Below are 13,374 nucleotides of genomic sequence, written 5' to 3' on the forward strand. Positions count from 1 at the left end.
AGATACTTATCAAATTACTTAAACATCTTTACAAGATAAAGATGAGTCTTCAAGTTATAAAATTGTCTAAAAAATCTTCTAAAAGTCGCTTTCTTTTTTTTCTGGACTTGCAAATGAGTAACTTGCTCTCCAGGTCAGTTGTTTTTTTTCCCCCTTTAAAGAGATAGCCTTTATTTGAAAGATTTTTACACTGAAGAATTCCAAAAGTGGTAGGTTTTTGGAACTTATTGACTTGTATTGAAAAGGAACTGCTGACAAAGATTTACCAGAAATAATCTGAACAAGCAAGAAAATATAGTTAATACTACTGAAACCTACTAAAAAAGTTTCAGGATATACAGTTTCTCTGACATAACAATACCTCTAAGTGCTGTCATGGATACAAAACTGACTGCCTGTTACTTTTCTAAACACTCAGTGGTATAGTTAACAATATTCAATCACTGCTGTTCTTTCCTGAATATATAAAAATTAAAATACCAATTAAAAAACTAATATATTCATCTCTTTAAATGTTTCTTGCAGATACAATTTCCATATTTTCAGTCAATAGTGGTGTGGTTTAAGAGATACTTCATTCACAAGTCAAACAACAATCTACCCAGAGGGAACTGATAGTCTATAGGCTCATAGTGCAAATGAAGAGTTCGGGAATGCAGCAACTGACATTTCTAAAATACAAAACAGGAGATACATGCAATAAGCTCTGAGGAGATAAATGCAATAAGCTCTACTAAGCAGCTGGCCACAGAACGAGAACATTGGATCTTGTCACTGGTGATTTCAATGGGATGCCAGGTGCTTCCAAACACAACTCAAACTCTCATCTTAGGCTTTGTATTTTTTTTTTCCAGTTTCACTAATGACACACATGTGATTCAAGTCCCTGAAGTAGTCATTATAGTCAAGGGCATATATACCAACATAGCTCAGTTGGTAAAGAATCCACCTGCAATGCAGAAGACCCCGGTTCGATTCCTGGGTCAGGAAGATCTGCTGGAGAAGGGATAGGCTACCCACTCAGGTATTCTTGGGCTTCCCTGTGGCTCAGCTAGTAAAAGAATCTGCCTGCAATGCGGGAGACCTGGGTTCAATCCCTGGGTTAGGAAGATCCCCTGGAGAAGAGAATGGCTACCTACTCCAGTATTCTGGTCTGGAGAATTCCATGAACTGTATAGTCCATGGGGTCACAAAGAGTCAGCCACGACCGAGCAACTTTCACTCACTCACTCACTCACCTAATTAATCACCAAAAGCTATGCAATGTATTCTACTCAAAGATTATATATTCTTCATCCTAAATACCATATCAAATTGGTCCCCACCCTATCCCATTCCAATCAGACCTCCACTATCCTTATTTCAGCGTCACATTACTACAACCACACATTACTACAACCAAGTCCCAGAAGTTCATGCAACCTTCTATCAAATCATCCTGCAAATTTCAAGCAAAGTGGCATATCTAAAATAAAACACTGATCAAGGTAATTCCCACCCAAAAACCTTTGCATCACTTCCCACAGACACTAAAACAAAGCCTCATTACCCATAAGCAAAATAATACAGAAGTTAAGTAGTTTGGCTCTAGAGATGCAGTTGTGAACTGAATCTTTATCCTGCCACTCAACAGATGTATGATCTTGGAAATGTTACTTAGGCCTCAGTTTCCTCATCAATATAAAGGATGATAATAGTAACATCTGTTTCACAGGGTTCTTGTGATTACTGATGAGAAAAAGCCATGTAAACTGCACAGGGTGATGTATAGCACATACTGAAAATGCAACAAATGTTACTATGTTTTTATTAATATGATATGATGTACTGTTGTACTCTGTATCTTGCTTTTAACATTTCCTGCCTCTAAACACAAACACACTTCTTCTCTCACATTATACTCACTTTATTTAGCTTTGCCACACTGCTTTGCAAATAATCTGGTAATATATTTGTCTCGTAAAACAGGTCATGAGCTCCAAAGGGAGAGACTCAATATTTTATTAATCTTTTTAAGCCCAGCAATCAGCATGGTTTCTTACATACAGTTTCTCAACAAAAGCTGCTGAATCGAATTTAAAACACATTATTACTTTTACTATTCATATTACAGGAAGTTTCCATTCCTTTCACTATGACTAATGTAGAACCATCTTTTGCTGGTCTGGTTAATATTGCCTTTATATGTCATATTTATCAGCAAAAATTCTATAAATTTATGCTCATAAGGAAGCTGCATTCAATGGGGATAACTTACCACAATAAAAAGAAAGTAATTTATTCATACACTTAATTTCTCTCATTGTGCATGGAGAACCATCAATTAATTATTATGTATTAAACATTTCTAAGAAACTGATCTTTTAAACAAACACCTATCCACAAGCACTCTGGACTAGATTTCCCAAATGTCACTGAACAGCTATTAAAAAAAAAAAAAAAAATCACAAAAGCTCACATTTCTTAAATTTTATACATAGAGGAAATATATAAATACTATCATTCCTTAACTTTTCAATGTTTAATAATAAATAGTAAAATCCTGAAATTTAAACTGAATTGAGTGGTGGTTTATTATAATCCAAAATAACTACTGTCCACTTGTCTAGCTGTGCTTAGTCATTCAGTTGTATCCAACTCTTTGCAACCCCATGTACTGCAGCCCACCAAGCACCTCTGTCCATGGGGATTCTCCAAGCAAGAACACTGGAGTCGACTGCCATGCCCTCCTCCAGGGGATCTTCCCAACCCAGGGATTGAACCCAGGTCTGCTGCATTGCAGGCAGAATTCTTTACCGTCTGAGCCACCAGGAAACATAATAGCTAAAATGATTCATTTCTCCTTAATTAAAGCTATTGAAAAGTGAAGTAAGCATTGCTTGGTTTTATCATGGTAATGGCCTAAAATCATAAATTCTGAACAATGATAATATAGCTGGAACACAGCCTTATAGTATTCATCTATATAGATACAGTTTTTTTTACATCTTTGGTGAAATAGTTGTTAAGTTTAAAGCAAATGTTAGGAAAACTAAACATGGTATTTTGAAAACTGCACTGCAGAACTGTTAAAGTTTTCAAAGTTAGTGTAACTAAACCTCCTTCCAGATCAAACATTAGAAAACACTGTTGACAATTCCTTAATCAATATACAAAGTAAAATAAAAATAAGTATGAATCACATACTATAAGGTTTCACATTTAAATTAGCCAGAATCCAATATTACATAAAATTAAAAAACAATTTCTGTGAAATGAATTTAGGCATTTATACTCAGTATATTCATAATACTCAGTGATATTCGATTTATATTAACACATTCCTGCTTACCACAAAAACCCTCTCAATTCCTTCTGATAGTTAATTTCAGTCAATATAATGATAGAAAGCACTCTTCAAAGCTTTAAAATTACACATTAGGCATATTCCCACGTGTGACTACTATTGATATATTCTACAAGGAAGCAAAACTAGCACTGAAAGAATAAAAGACTTTGAAATGCTATAAAGTCAGTCAGTAAGGCAATAACAGAGTTGAAAACAGAGTTTCAGAAATGAGATTCCTGACTCACATTCTCCTCTCATCATAAGAGCAGAATCTTCTGGTTCAATTTGCAATGAAACTTTTATACCCTGCTAAACTATCTGCTTTTAGCACTACTATAGAAAAATACCTTCTATAACACGTAACAATCCTTGAGAGGAAAGTCTAGAAAAATTAAGTAACAGCATCCTCACATTCTCTTTAATAAAGAGAAAAAGCAAAAACTGTAGTTGAACAAAAACTTCACATCGCCAAAACTTAAGATATTCATTACTGTATTATTTGCAAAGGTTCAAAAATTACTGAACCATAAAGTATTACTATTCATTTCTCAAGGACATTTGCATTATAAAATCCACTTTGATGTTCTAGCTCAACATAATTAGTTCAATTAGTACATTCAAAATACTTATTTTTCACCCACAGTGATTAATTTCACATACATCATTCATTTAAACTTACCCTTCAGGAGTCGTTTTAATTTTGCACAATCCACATTAATATACTGTAACAATTCTATATCATGAACATCCACATTGTCTTCTGAACAAACAGTCAATTCCTGTAACCTGAAAAATAAAAAACCAAAAATAATTTATCAACTGAAGTTTTATGATAGTTCAAAATTCTGAATTCAACAAATTGAATTGATTGATGGTAAAAAAGTACAAATACTACATGATTTTATTTAAAATATTAGCTCAAATTGTAACCAATGCAGTGTAATTTAAAATTGACATCATCACTGCATTAAACCTTCAGTTGCTAAAAAATGAAATCAACGCTATTTCTTCCTTCTCAAATCCTTCTTTCACTCACTTCAGCCTGCAGATGTATAGCTAACAGTAAAATTATTCTAAGCACTTACACTAATGTTCTTCTTATCATCAGGGTGAGAAAAGCTTAGCAGTTCACATTGGGAATGAGAAGGTCCTCAAAACTTATTTACATGCTACAAATTCCACAGCTGCTGCAAAGAGCCTAAAAATACGGAATATGACTCCTTAGGAAACACAACTTAACAAATCAGCAACACCAACTTTTGAAAAGCTAACTCTTGTGGTTGTTTGTGAAAAATGGGAGGAAAGTTTAATTCCTTTTACAGTTGTTATTACCATAAGGAAGGGGCATTTGGGGAATTTATAAGGCAGAGAAATCAAATAAAAAGGAATGTTGGTCAAAAGAAATGAACTGGAAAACCTATCACTAAAACATCTAAAAGGACTAGAAAAACTGAACAACAACAAACAGACATTTTAAATGTACAGAAATAAAGCAGCACAAATGCCATTTACCCGCCCAAGTCCAGAAATGGAAAGGAAACTGAAAACCAGAGATGGTTCTGAAAGGATGATCTGGCCAACAAAAGGGTGAGAGTTGGTTAATTTTTTTCTCTCCTTAACCTAAGGGTGTGGGGCTAAACATCCACATGAGACTGGATACAAAGCCCTGAACCCTAACAATTCAGGAAGTAGAACCAGGGCCTTGCATAAAACATGGCTAGAAAGAGCTATGCACTTCCTGAAAAAAAGAGAGAGAGACACTGAAAGGGAGACAGGGAGAAAAAAGAGGGGGGGGGGGGGGGAATGGTAGCAATTTACCAGCACAAGAAGTCTGTCTGCTCTGCCTAAGCTTTGGGTAGAGAAAAAAGTCACCCAGGTCTGTCACCTTACAAGGATTTAAGGCCCACATTTGTACTACCCATACAATCTGGGACTGAGAAATTAACAAAAACATGGGTCCAAAACTGGGCACTTGGCAAACGCAAAACCATCATTAGGATACTCTCAGAGCCCCAGGTCACAAAAGATTCCCAAAGAAAATACACACTGCACTAAAGATAAATCACAGTTTACAAAACACAGAGAAACAATTCACTGTGAATGAGAGTTTGAACATACAAACAAATGAGATTATTTAACAGTCTTAAAGAGAATATAAATAATAACATTTTAAATAATTAGACATACAAGAAGAAATTTTAAACTATAAAAAAGAATAATAAACTACTACTAAAAAAAAAAAAAAAACCAGCAGACTTGTAAAAGAATCAAATAGAACTTTCAGAGTCACTGAGTCTTCTGCTTCTGGTAATATCTCAAATCAGACATAATTTGGGTCTTTAGGACCCTTCAACCATAAAACAGGCAATTCGGTGGAGAAAGCAGCTAATGGTCTACATAAAAGAGTACTATGAGCCACAGAACATGATATATACTTCAGCAGAATAAAAAAATTATCTTAAGATCTGTAACTCATATTATTTGCTGAAAGAAAAGCAATGAGAGAAATACCAAAAGCTAATCTTAATCCTAAAAGAGAAACATCCATAGATAGGTAGAATGGTCAAACACAACAAATTTTCATGACACTGATTCATCTATCAATAGTACAAAGTATAAAATCAATCTTCAGAAAGAACTGTCATTCCAATTCCTTGCATATTTTAAGTCACCTAATGATATGACACTAGAGTGTCACAAGAAAACTCCTTCTAAGTTAAACCATCGTTATGGTCTTTTTAGGTAAGTGACCCTCTAATAAGATCAGCTCCTATTTCTCGCATAAGCTAGATTAAACAGCAAATGCAGTTGTCTGAAACATAAATTTCAGATTCCATTTCTGAGCAGTCTGTGTCCCCTGAAAGCTAAAGAAACTAGCTTATTCTGGAGACTTATTAACTTCCATTCTAGAAAGAGTGAACTAGATTCAGGAAATACACAAAAGTTGCCTATTTTTACATGTGCTAATGCTGCAAAATAAAATGTTTGGAGACCAGAAGATTTTTAGTTTGCAGAGGTGGGACATTTGCTGTGTTTTATTAAAGCAATTTATGCTTGGATAGACTAAAAACACTTTACTCTTTTGATCATTTTCTACCTTCAGTGTAAGATGATTTCAAAAAGTAAGACTGGTCTAGTATCACCTAAACAAAGAAGGGGTTTTGTTTTTTATCATTTTAATGCCTCCTATTACCTATGTGTTTGCTACCTTGCTCTTCAACCAGTATTACTCAGAATATGAAATGTTAACACTTAACATTCATGAACTTGAGAGTTCATAAAGACATGTTCCATTATATAAACACGACTCTATATTATCAGTCATATTGTACATTAAATAAAATTTTAATTTTCTCTGCACCAGAATTCTAATGAAACGTTGAAGAATACTGTTGCCTAGAATCACGATTACAGAAATGCCATCTTTTAATAAAAAGACTGCAGGATTTTGAAGTTAGCTGATTCCCCCTAAAAACCATAGCACAAATTCTCAAACTACGATGTATATTTCTCACTGACACCTATTGCAAAACAACACGAGAATGAACTAAGCTGACTCATGGAAATCCAGTGCTCGCTCACACAACACAAATTAAAGCTGTAGGTGTCATTAAGCAAGGAAGATTGCTTTTCTCTATTATGTATTAGTCTCTGATTCATTGAAGCACTAAATGATTTATGTTATGCTTCCTACTTGGTCATAATTAAGGACCCGTTTGACTCTACTTGCATAAGAACTTAGGCAAATCATCTACATGAAATTAAGTTCCAGACAGACTTGCTACCATCAGTTACAATTCTATACTTACTTCTCCATTTGTAGCATATCACAACAAATGATGATAATGACTTCTAATTTTCAATAAAAGTTTCAATTATATTTATCATACAATTTTAAAGTACAGCAGTGTATATTATAAAAAAAGATTTCATCAAAATAGGCTAAAATAGAAGTATAGGAAAGCAGCTTAGTACAATGGAACAGACAGACTCTGAAGGCAGTTTGACTTAGAAATTTTGGGACCTCCGTTATTGGGGACACTGCCTTGATTACTTCTTTAGTATTAGTTTGCTTACCTGTAAAATGGGGTATTTACCACCTACATTTCAGGGATACTGTGAGGATAAAATAGCATAGCACATGCTGTAAATGTTCAACAAATGGGAGCTTTTACAGTTCACTCACTTAAAACAGTTCACTTTCTAGAAAATTCTACCTTGCAATTACTTTCTTCTGCTGGTTTGGTTTTTTTGGTTTTTGTTTTTGGTAACTTAGGATCTTGTGATAAGGATCAGAGCTTTAATATCATTAGAATTCTGACTACTCATCTATTATTCTGATTAGACTAATTTAAATAAAAGGAATAACGTGCTTAAAAAGCCAAACTAAAAATTTATACCTAGTATTAAAAAACAAAAACTTGATCATAGGTGATATTTTCTTCCTAAAATTTATACTTTCAAGCTTATAACAGTACTCACATTTAATTGTGATTAATTTGGGCTTCCCTGGTGGCTCAGATGTTAAAGAATCTACCCACAATGTGGGAGACCTGGCTTCGATCCCTAGGTCAGGAATATCTCCTGAAGGGAATGGTTACCCACTCCAGTGTTCTTGCTTGAAGAATTCCATGGACAGAGGCAACAGTCCATGGGGTAGCAAAGAGTCGACATGAATGAGCAACTAACGTTTTCATTTTCACATTTAATTGTACCCACCAAGATCATAATATTACATGATAAAAATTTCAAAAAAAATCAATGCATAAAATTTCAACAAAAGCCCACATTAAACTTGTTCCTGTCAACCTTTTTTTTTTTTAATGATGATAAAATTTATATTACTTACAACATTCCTGTGAAAATTTACACACTAACCTGGTAGAAATTCGACTAAAGACTGCATTGAAGTTGTTGCAGCTAAGAGAAAATAACACCCCAGAGGCAGAATTCCGAAGTTCAGCTGCATGTTGGTTTCCTTCACGACAAGTATGAAGAAAATGGCAGATTTCTGGCAGCAACTGTTTAACCAGCATCGTTTCATCTAATCTCATTGTGTCCTTTGGTTGCTAAAATAGAAACAATCACATAATTCTAAAACTTTCTTAAACTTCCATGTAAATATTTTCTATAATGAAAAATTTCAAACATATGTAAGAATAGAAATAGAATAATGAATACCCATATACTCATCACCTAGATTCCACAATTGTTAATATTTCATCATGTTTGCTCTATTTATCTACAGTTGGTTTAATAAAAAAAGATGGCTCCATCTTTCACCTCTTAATCACAATAAAAGTCGAGGTAGCCCATCAATCCCCTCAGGACCTGCATTTCTGCTTGTTCCCATATTTGTTCCCCTTAGTAAGTTCTCTCACTCCTGGGAATCCTAGTTTACTATGAGTCCTAAATAAACTTTATTCATATATACTGGTGAGCACATTTAGTCATCTGTCTCAACACCCAAATTAATTCCAGGATGGATAATCACATCTACCTTTGGGCAGACTGACCAAAACAGACAGATATTACTTGTATCTGTCAAATATTTGTCAAAACAAATAACTTTGTTTTGGTTTAACCATTTCAAAGTAAATTACAAACACCATAACTTCACTACTACCTTACTTTAAGTGAAAGGGAAGTCACTCAGTCGTGTCTGACTCTTTGCGACCCCATGGACTGACTGTAGGCTACCAGGCTCCTCCATCCATGGAATTTTCCAGGCAAGAATACTGGAGTGGGTTGCCATTTCCTTCTCCAGGGGATCTTCCCGACCCAGGGATCGAACCCAGGTCTCCTGCATTGCAGGCAGACAATTCACCATCTGAGCCACCAAGGAAGTCCCACTAGTATCACTTAAATACAAGAAAATTCTCCAACTTCAGTGCAATCATCACATTAAGAAAAGTAAAAAATTCCCTCATAGCAGCTAATAGCCAATTCATATCCAAATTTCCCCACTGCCCCCCTGAATGTCTTTCATAGCTGTTTGAGTTTTACTCAACCAGGATCCAAAAAAGGTTTGACTGCCATATGACTGTTACATTCCTTTAGTCTCTTTATCCTAAAAGTATTTCTCCTCACACTCTGTGTACATCATTTTTACTTTCCATAACACTGACTTTTTTCTTTTAAGAAAACAGATCAGTTGCCTCATAAAATGTTCTGTATTACTGCTCTAATTATGTCTTAGTGATGTAACTTGCTCTTCTAGTTGCTACATCTCCTGTTAAGCTAGAATCTAAACCTAATGGTCTTATTAGATTCAGGTTAAACACTAAGCAAAATTCATTACAGTTCGTATTACATCATATCAGGAGTACATATGCCAGGTGGTCCCTCTGTTAATGATATCTTTGGTGTTAACACTAAGATCTCTACTTTATAAAGTAAATCTACTCTACAATTAACAAAACAACCAATGAATAAGCTACCCTATAAATATACTATTCCACACCAATATTTTACCTAATGGCTTAGTATCCTTATATGAATGACAATTTTGATAATGCCAAGCAAGATGACAAAGAACAAATTTCTGTAACTGTGCTATGTTCAAATCTGTAATTGCATTCCAAAAGCTTTCAGAGGCAAATACATTGAAATATATGAAAAGTAAACAGATATCACAAAATATTTTTTAAAAATGCAAATTTTGAGTTACAATGCTCTTTCTTATTTATGCGCTAACCAAACCAACCAGATGTTGAAACTAAGTCCAATTAATAAACAAATAAAAGGTACGTGAAGTGGAATTTGCTCACTCTTTGCGACCCCACGGACTACAGTTCATGGAATTCTCCAGGTCAGAACACTGGAGTGGGTAGCCTTTCCCTTCTCCAGGGGATCTTCACAATCCAGGAATCAAACCCAGGTCTCCCACATTGCAAGCGGATTCTTGACCAGCTGAGCCACAAGGGAAGTCCACAGAAACTTGAGTGGGTAGCTTACCCCTTCTCCAGCAGATCTTCCCAACCCAGGAATCAAACCAGGGTCTCCTGCATTGCAGGTGGATTCTTTACCTACTGAGCTATCAGGGAAGCCCTAGAAGTGTTCAAGTTCTGAATAATGGTCATATGCACGTGTGTGTGTGAGTGTGCTGTCACCTCAGGCAGATTCTTTATGACCCTATGGACTGTAGCCTGGCAGGCTCTTCTGTCTGTGGGATTCTCCAGGGAAGAATACTGGAATGGGTTGCCATGTCCTCTTCCATGGGATCTTCCCAGCCCAGGGACTGAACCCGCGTCTCTTACGTCTCCTGCATTGGCAGGCGAGTTCTTTACCACTAGAGCCACTTGGGAAATCCAATGCTCATATACACAGGAACAACAATACTTAAGATTCTTCAAAGTCTACAAAATTTTACTCATGAAGTTTTGGTTTTAATCATAATATTGTTAAGTATCTGTTCACTTTCATTTAGCTATTTCAACTACTAATATGATAAACATGTACTTATATGGCTCAGTTCTTCTTAAGCCTCAACTTACTGTGATCTAAAAAGGAAAATAAATAACCAGCAAGGACCTACTTTAAAAAAAAAATTTAAGAATAAAAAATAAAAATAAAAAGGAAAATCAAGAGAGTCAATGAAGGCAATCCAGAAAAACACAACTGTTCAATAACATGAACAATACTATTTTTAATTATAAATTTAATGAAAAAATTATACATTTTCAATAGTAGAGCAAAGCAAGATAATGTCTATTTTATGGATTATGTAAGTTATACCATGTCCACTTAGTAGAGCTTCATTTTGGCTATCTCCAAAGAGTGTCAAATTAAACTGAGGCCAATGATATCAGTGATCATTCTCCAAAATACATTTACTAGCACCTCTTGATTATAAATGTTAATGGAGAAAAGATGTAGAACTGAAGAGGCAATAAACCAGCCTACTCCCATTCAAACATGGGTGTCAGAGATATATTGGTAACTAAAAAGTAGTAAGACCACTACAAAAAATTGATTCAAGAGAAGTTGAAAAAAAAAGTAATCATGTATCTTCAAAATTTCATCATCCTATTAAACATTTAACAGGTTTTTCGCTCTTCCACCCCATTTTACAAATGAATGACAGCTCATCACAAATTAACAGACAACAGAAAGCTAAAACAAAATTAGCTCACCCCCAATTTAAGTAGAAAATTTGTAAGCATTGTCTCACAGTTTAGGAATATGGATAAGGGTCAATAAAAGAATTTACAACATCATGCTTAGGTTTTGTGGCCTATCGTCTAAAATAGTTCTCTCCCCGAAGGATCCATCATTGTGTGAAGTGTATGTATTGTCCAACTCCCTGTCCTACACATTCCTTAAACACGTGTGACTGTTTTCTCTCTTCTCAACGGATCAGTGCTCATATGTCAACATCCTTTCTTATCTAGGTTTACTACAGAGAACAACTTTAACATGTGAAAGAGAGAAGCAATTTAGAATAAAAGCAAAAGATAGGTCAAAGGAAGGGAGATTATAATCTTCTAAGAAATAAGTTAACCCCAATACATATTGAAGAGAAAGATCTTTAAAATGGAGGTAATAAAGTATTAATATAAAATTTAATATGAATAAATATAAAATAATTTAAAAAATAAATATAAAATTTATATATTTATATAAACTCCTACTATTTTCCAGGAAGAGTTAAAGCTGTTGAAATATAGAAACACTATGCTCTATACAACCAATTCTCTTGAGAAAATTCTAATTAAGTCATGGTTGAAAACTCTGAAATAACTATTTAGAGGAAACGTGAGAAACAACTGTTTTGTATTCAACTATTCCTCCACATGGGCTTCCCTGGTAGCTCAGATGGTAAAAAATTTGCCTACAATGCAGAATACCAGGGTTCAATCCCTGGACTGGGAAGATCTCTTGGAGAAGGGAATGGCAACCCATTCCAGTATTCTTGCAAGGAGAATTCCATGGACAGAGGAGCCTGGTGGACTACAGTCTCTGTGGTCACAAAGAGTCAGACACGACTGAGTGACTCACACACACACACACACACACACACACACACACACACACTCCTTCATGTATCTATTTTACATGTTCATATTTACATAAAAAGTGTTTTTAAGGTAGGATCTATCAGCAATATAACAGCTTAAATTTAAGTTCTCTTTAACATAAATTTGAAAAGTAAAATATTAAAATCAGATTCATACAGGGGGAAATAAGATTCTCATGGTCTTTAACATCACACTCTTTGACAGCCAAGCAATGTCACAGGCCTAACCACTGGAGAAATTAATTAAATGAAATAGTGACTTTTCTATAAAATCTTTTCTAAAAAACCTGACAGATATGACTCCAACTTAACTTTATACTTTATAAATATAAATTTTATTACTTATAAGCAGTCTTAATGTTTATTTAATTTACAAAAGATGAGAATATAATTTTACTTTATGCTACCCTGTCAGCTCTGCTAACAAAATTCCTTTTCCTATGTTTTAGTCCATGACTCTTCTCCTTGTCCACATCTATGCTTCCTTCAGTACATCAGATCACTCTCAAAACTGAATTCATAAAACATGCCTATTCAAGAATAGATTCACCTACCCCAGCAAGACATTTTTCCAGTGTATCCAATATAATCAACTGAGAGAGATACAAATTTTTTTCAGCAGCTTCTCCAAATATCCTCTAAAAGAAAAGATATTCAGAACACAAAAGTTGGTTATTACTCCCCACTACAAATCAGCACACATCTGAAAAATGAGGGACTAAGGATCAAGAAAATCAACAGTCTGCTATTTTATCTCCCAGATTATACTATTTTTAAATCTATTATTTCTGATTTTATCCTAATGCTCACACAAAATTAATTCTCAGGCAAACAAAAATGCTGGAATTTACTACAATCTGCCATTAGTCTGCCACAGTAAAAGATACTCTGGTTTATACTTTTAAAATATGTAATAAATGTACTTTGAAATGAACACCATTAAAGAGATGGTAACATTAGGAAAATCCCATGTTCCGCTAGTTTTTAAGTATAATTTAGGTTTGAACAATATTTTTTAAATATATAG

At 34.5% G+C, this 13,374-nt stretch overlaps 1 protein-coding gene across 8 annotated transcripts in view; it reads right to left on the minus strand.

Annotated features, from left to right (window-relative positions):
• NF1 (neurofibromin 1) overlaps positions 1 to 13,374 on the minus strand; it is a 238,640-nt gene that overhangs the window by 166,089 nt on the left and 59,177 nt on the right. For all 8 annotated transcript variants that reach the window (XR_009692943.1, XM_061142862.1, XM_061142857.1 and 5 more), the window contains exons 3-5: positions 12,902 to 12,985; positions 8,207 to 8,397; positions 4,008 to 4,114 (exon numbers count right to left, since the gene is read on the minus strand). Coding sequence is in view for 7 of the 8 variants with exons in the window: in XM_061142862.1 (XP_060998845.1) it covers positions 4,008 to 4,114; positions 8,207 to 8,397; positions 12,902 to 12,985 (382 nt within the window). In the remaining variant the exon portion in view is untranslated. The remainder of the gene's footprint in view (positions 1 to 4,007; positions 4,115 to 8,206; positions 8,398 to 12,901; positions 12,986 to 13,374) is intronic.

This window comes from Dama dama, chromosome 5, assembly GCF_033118175.1.
Source record: "Dama dama isolate Ldn47 chromosome 5, ASM3311817v1, whole genome shotgun sequence".
In the NCBI taxonomy this organism is placed as follows: Eukaryota; Metazoa; Chordata; class Mammalia; order Artiodactyla; family Cervidae; genus Dama; species Dama dama.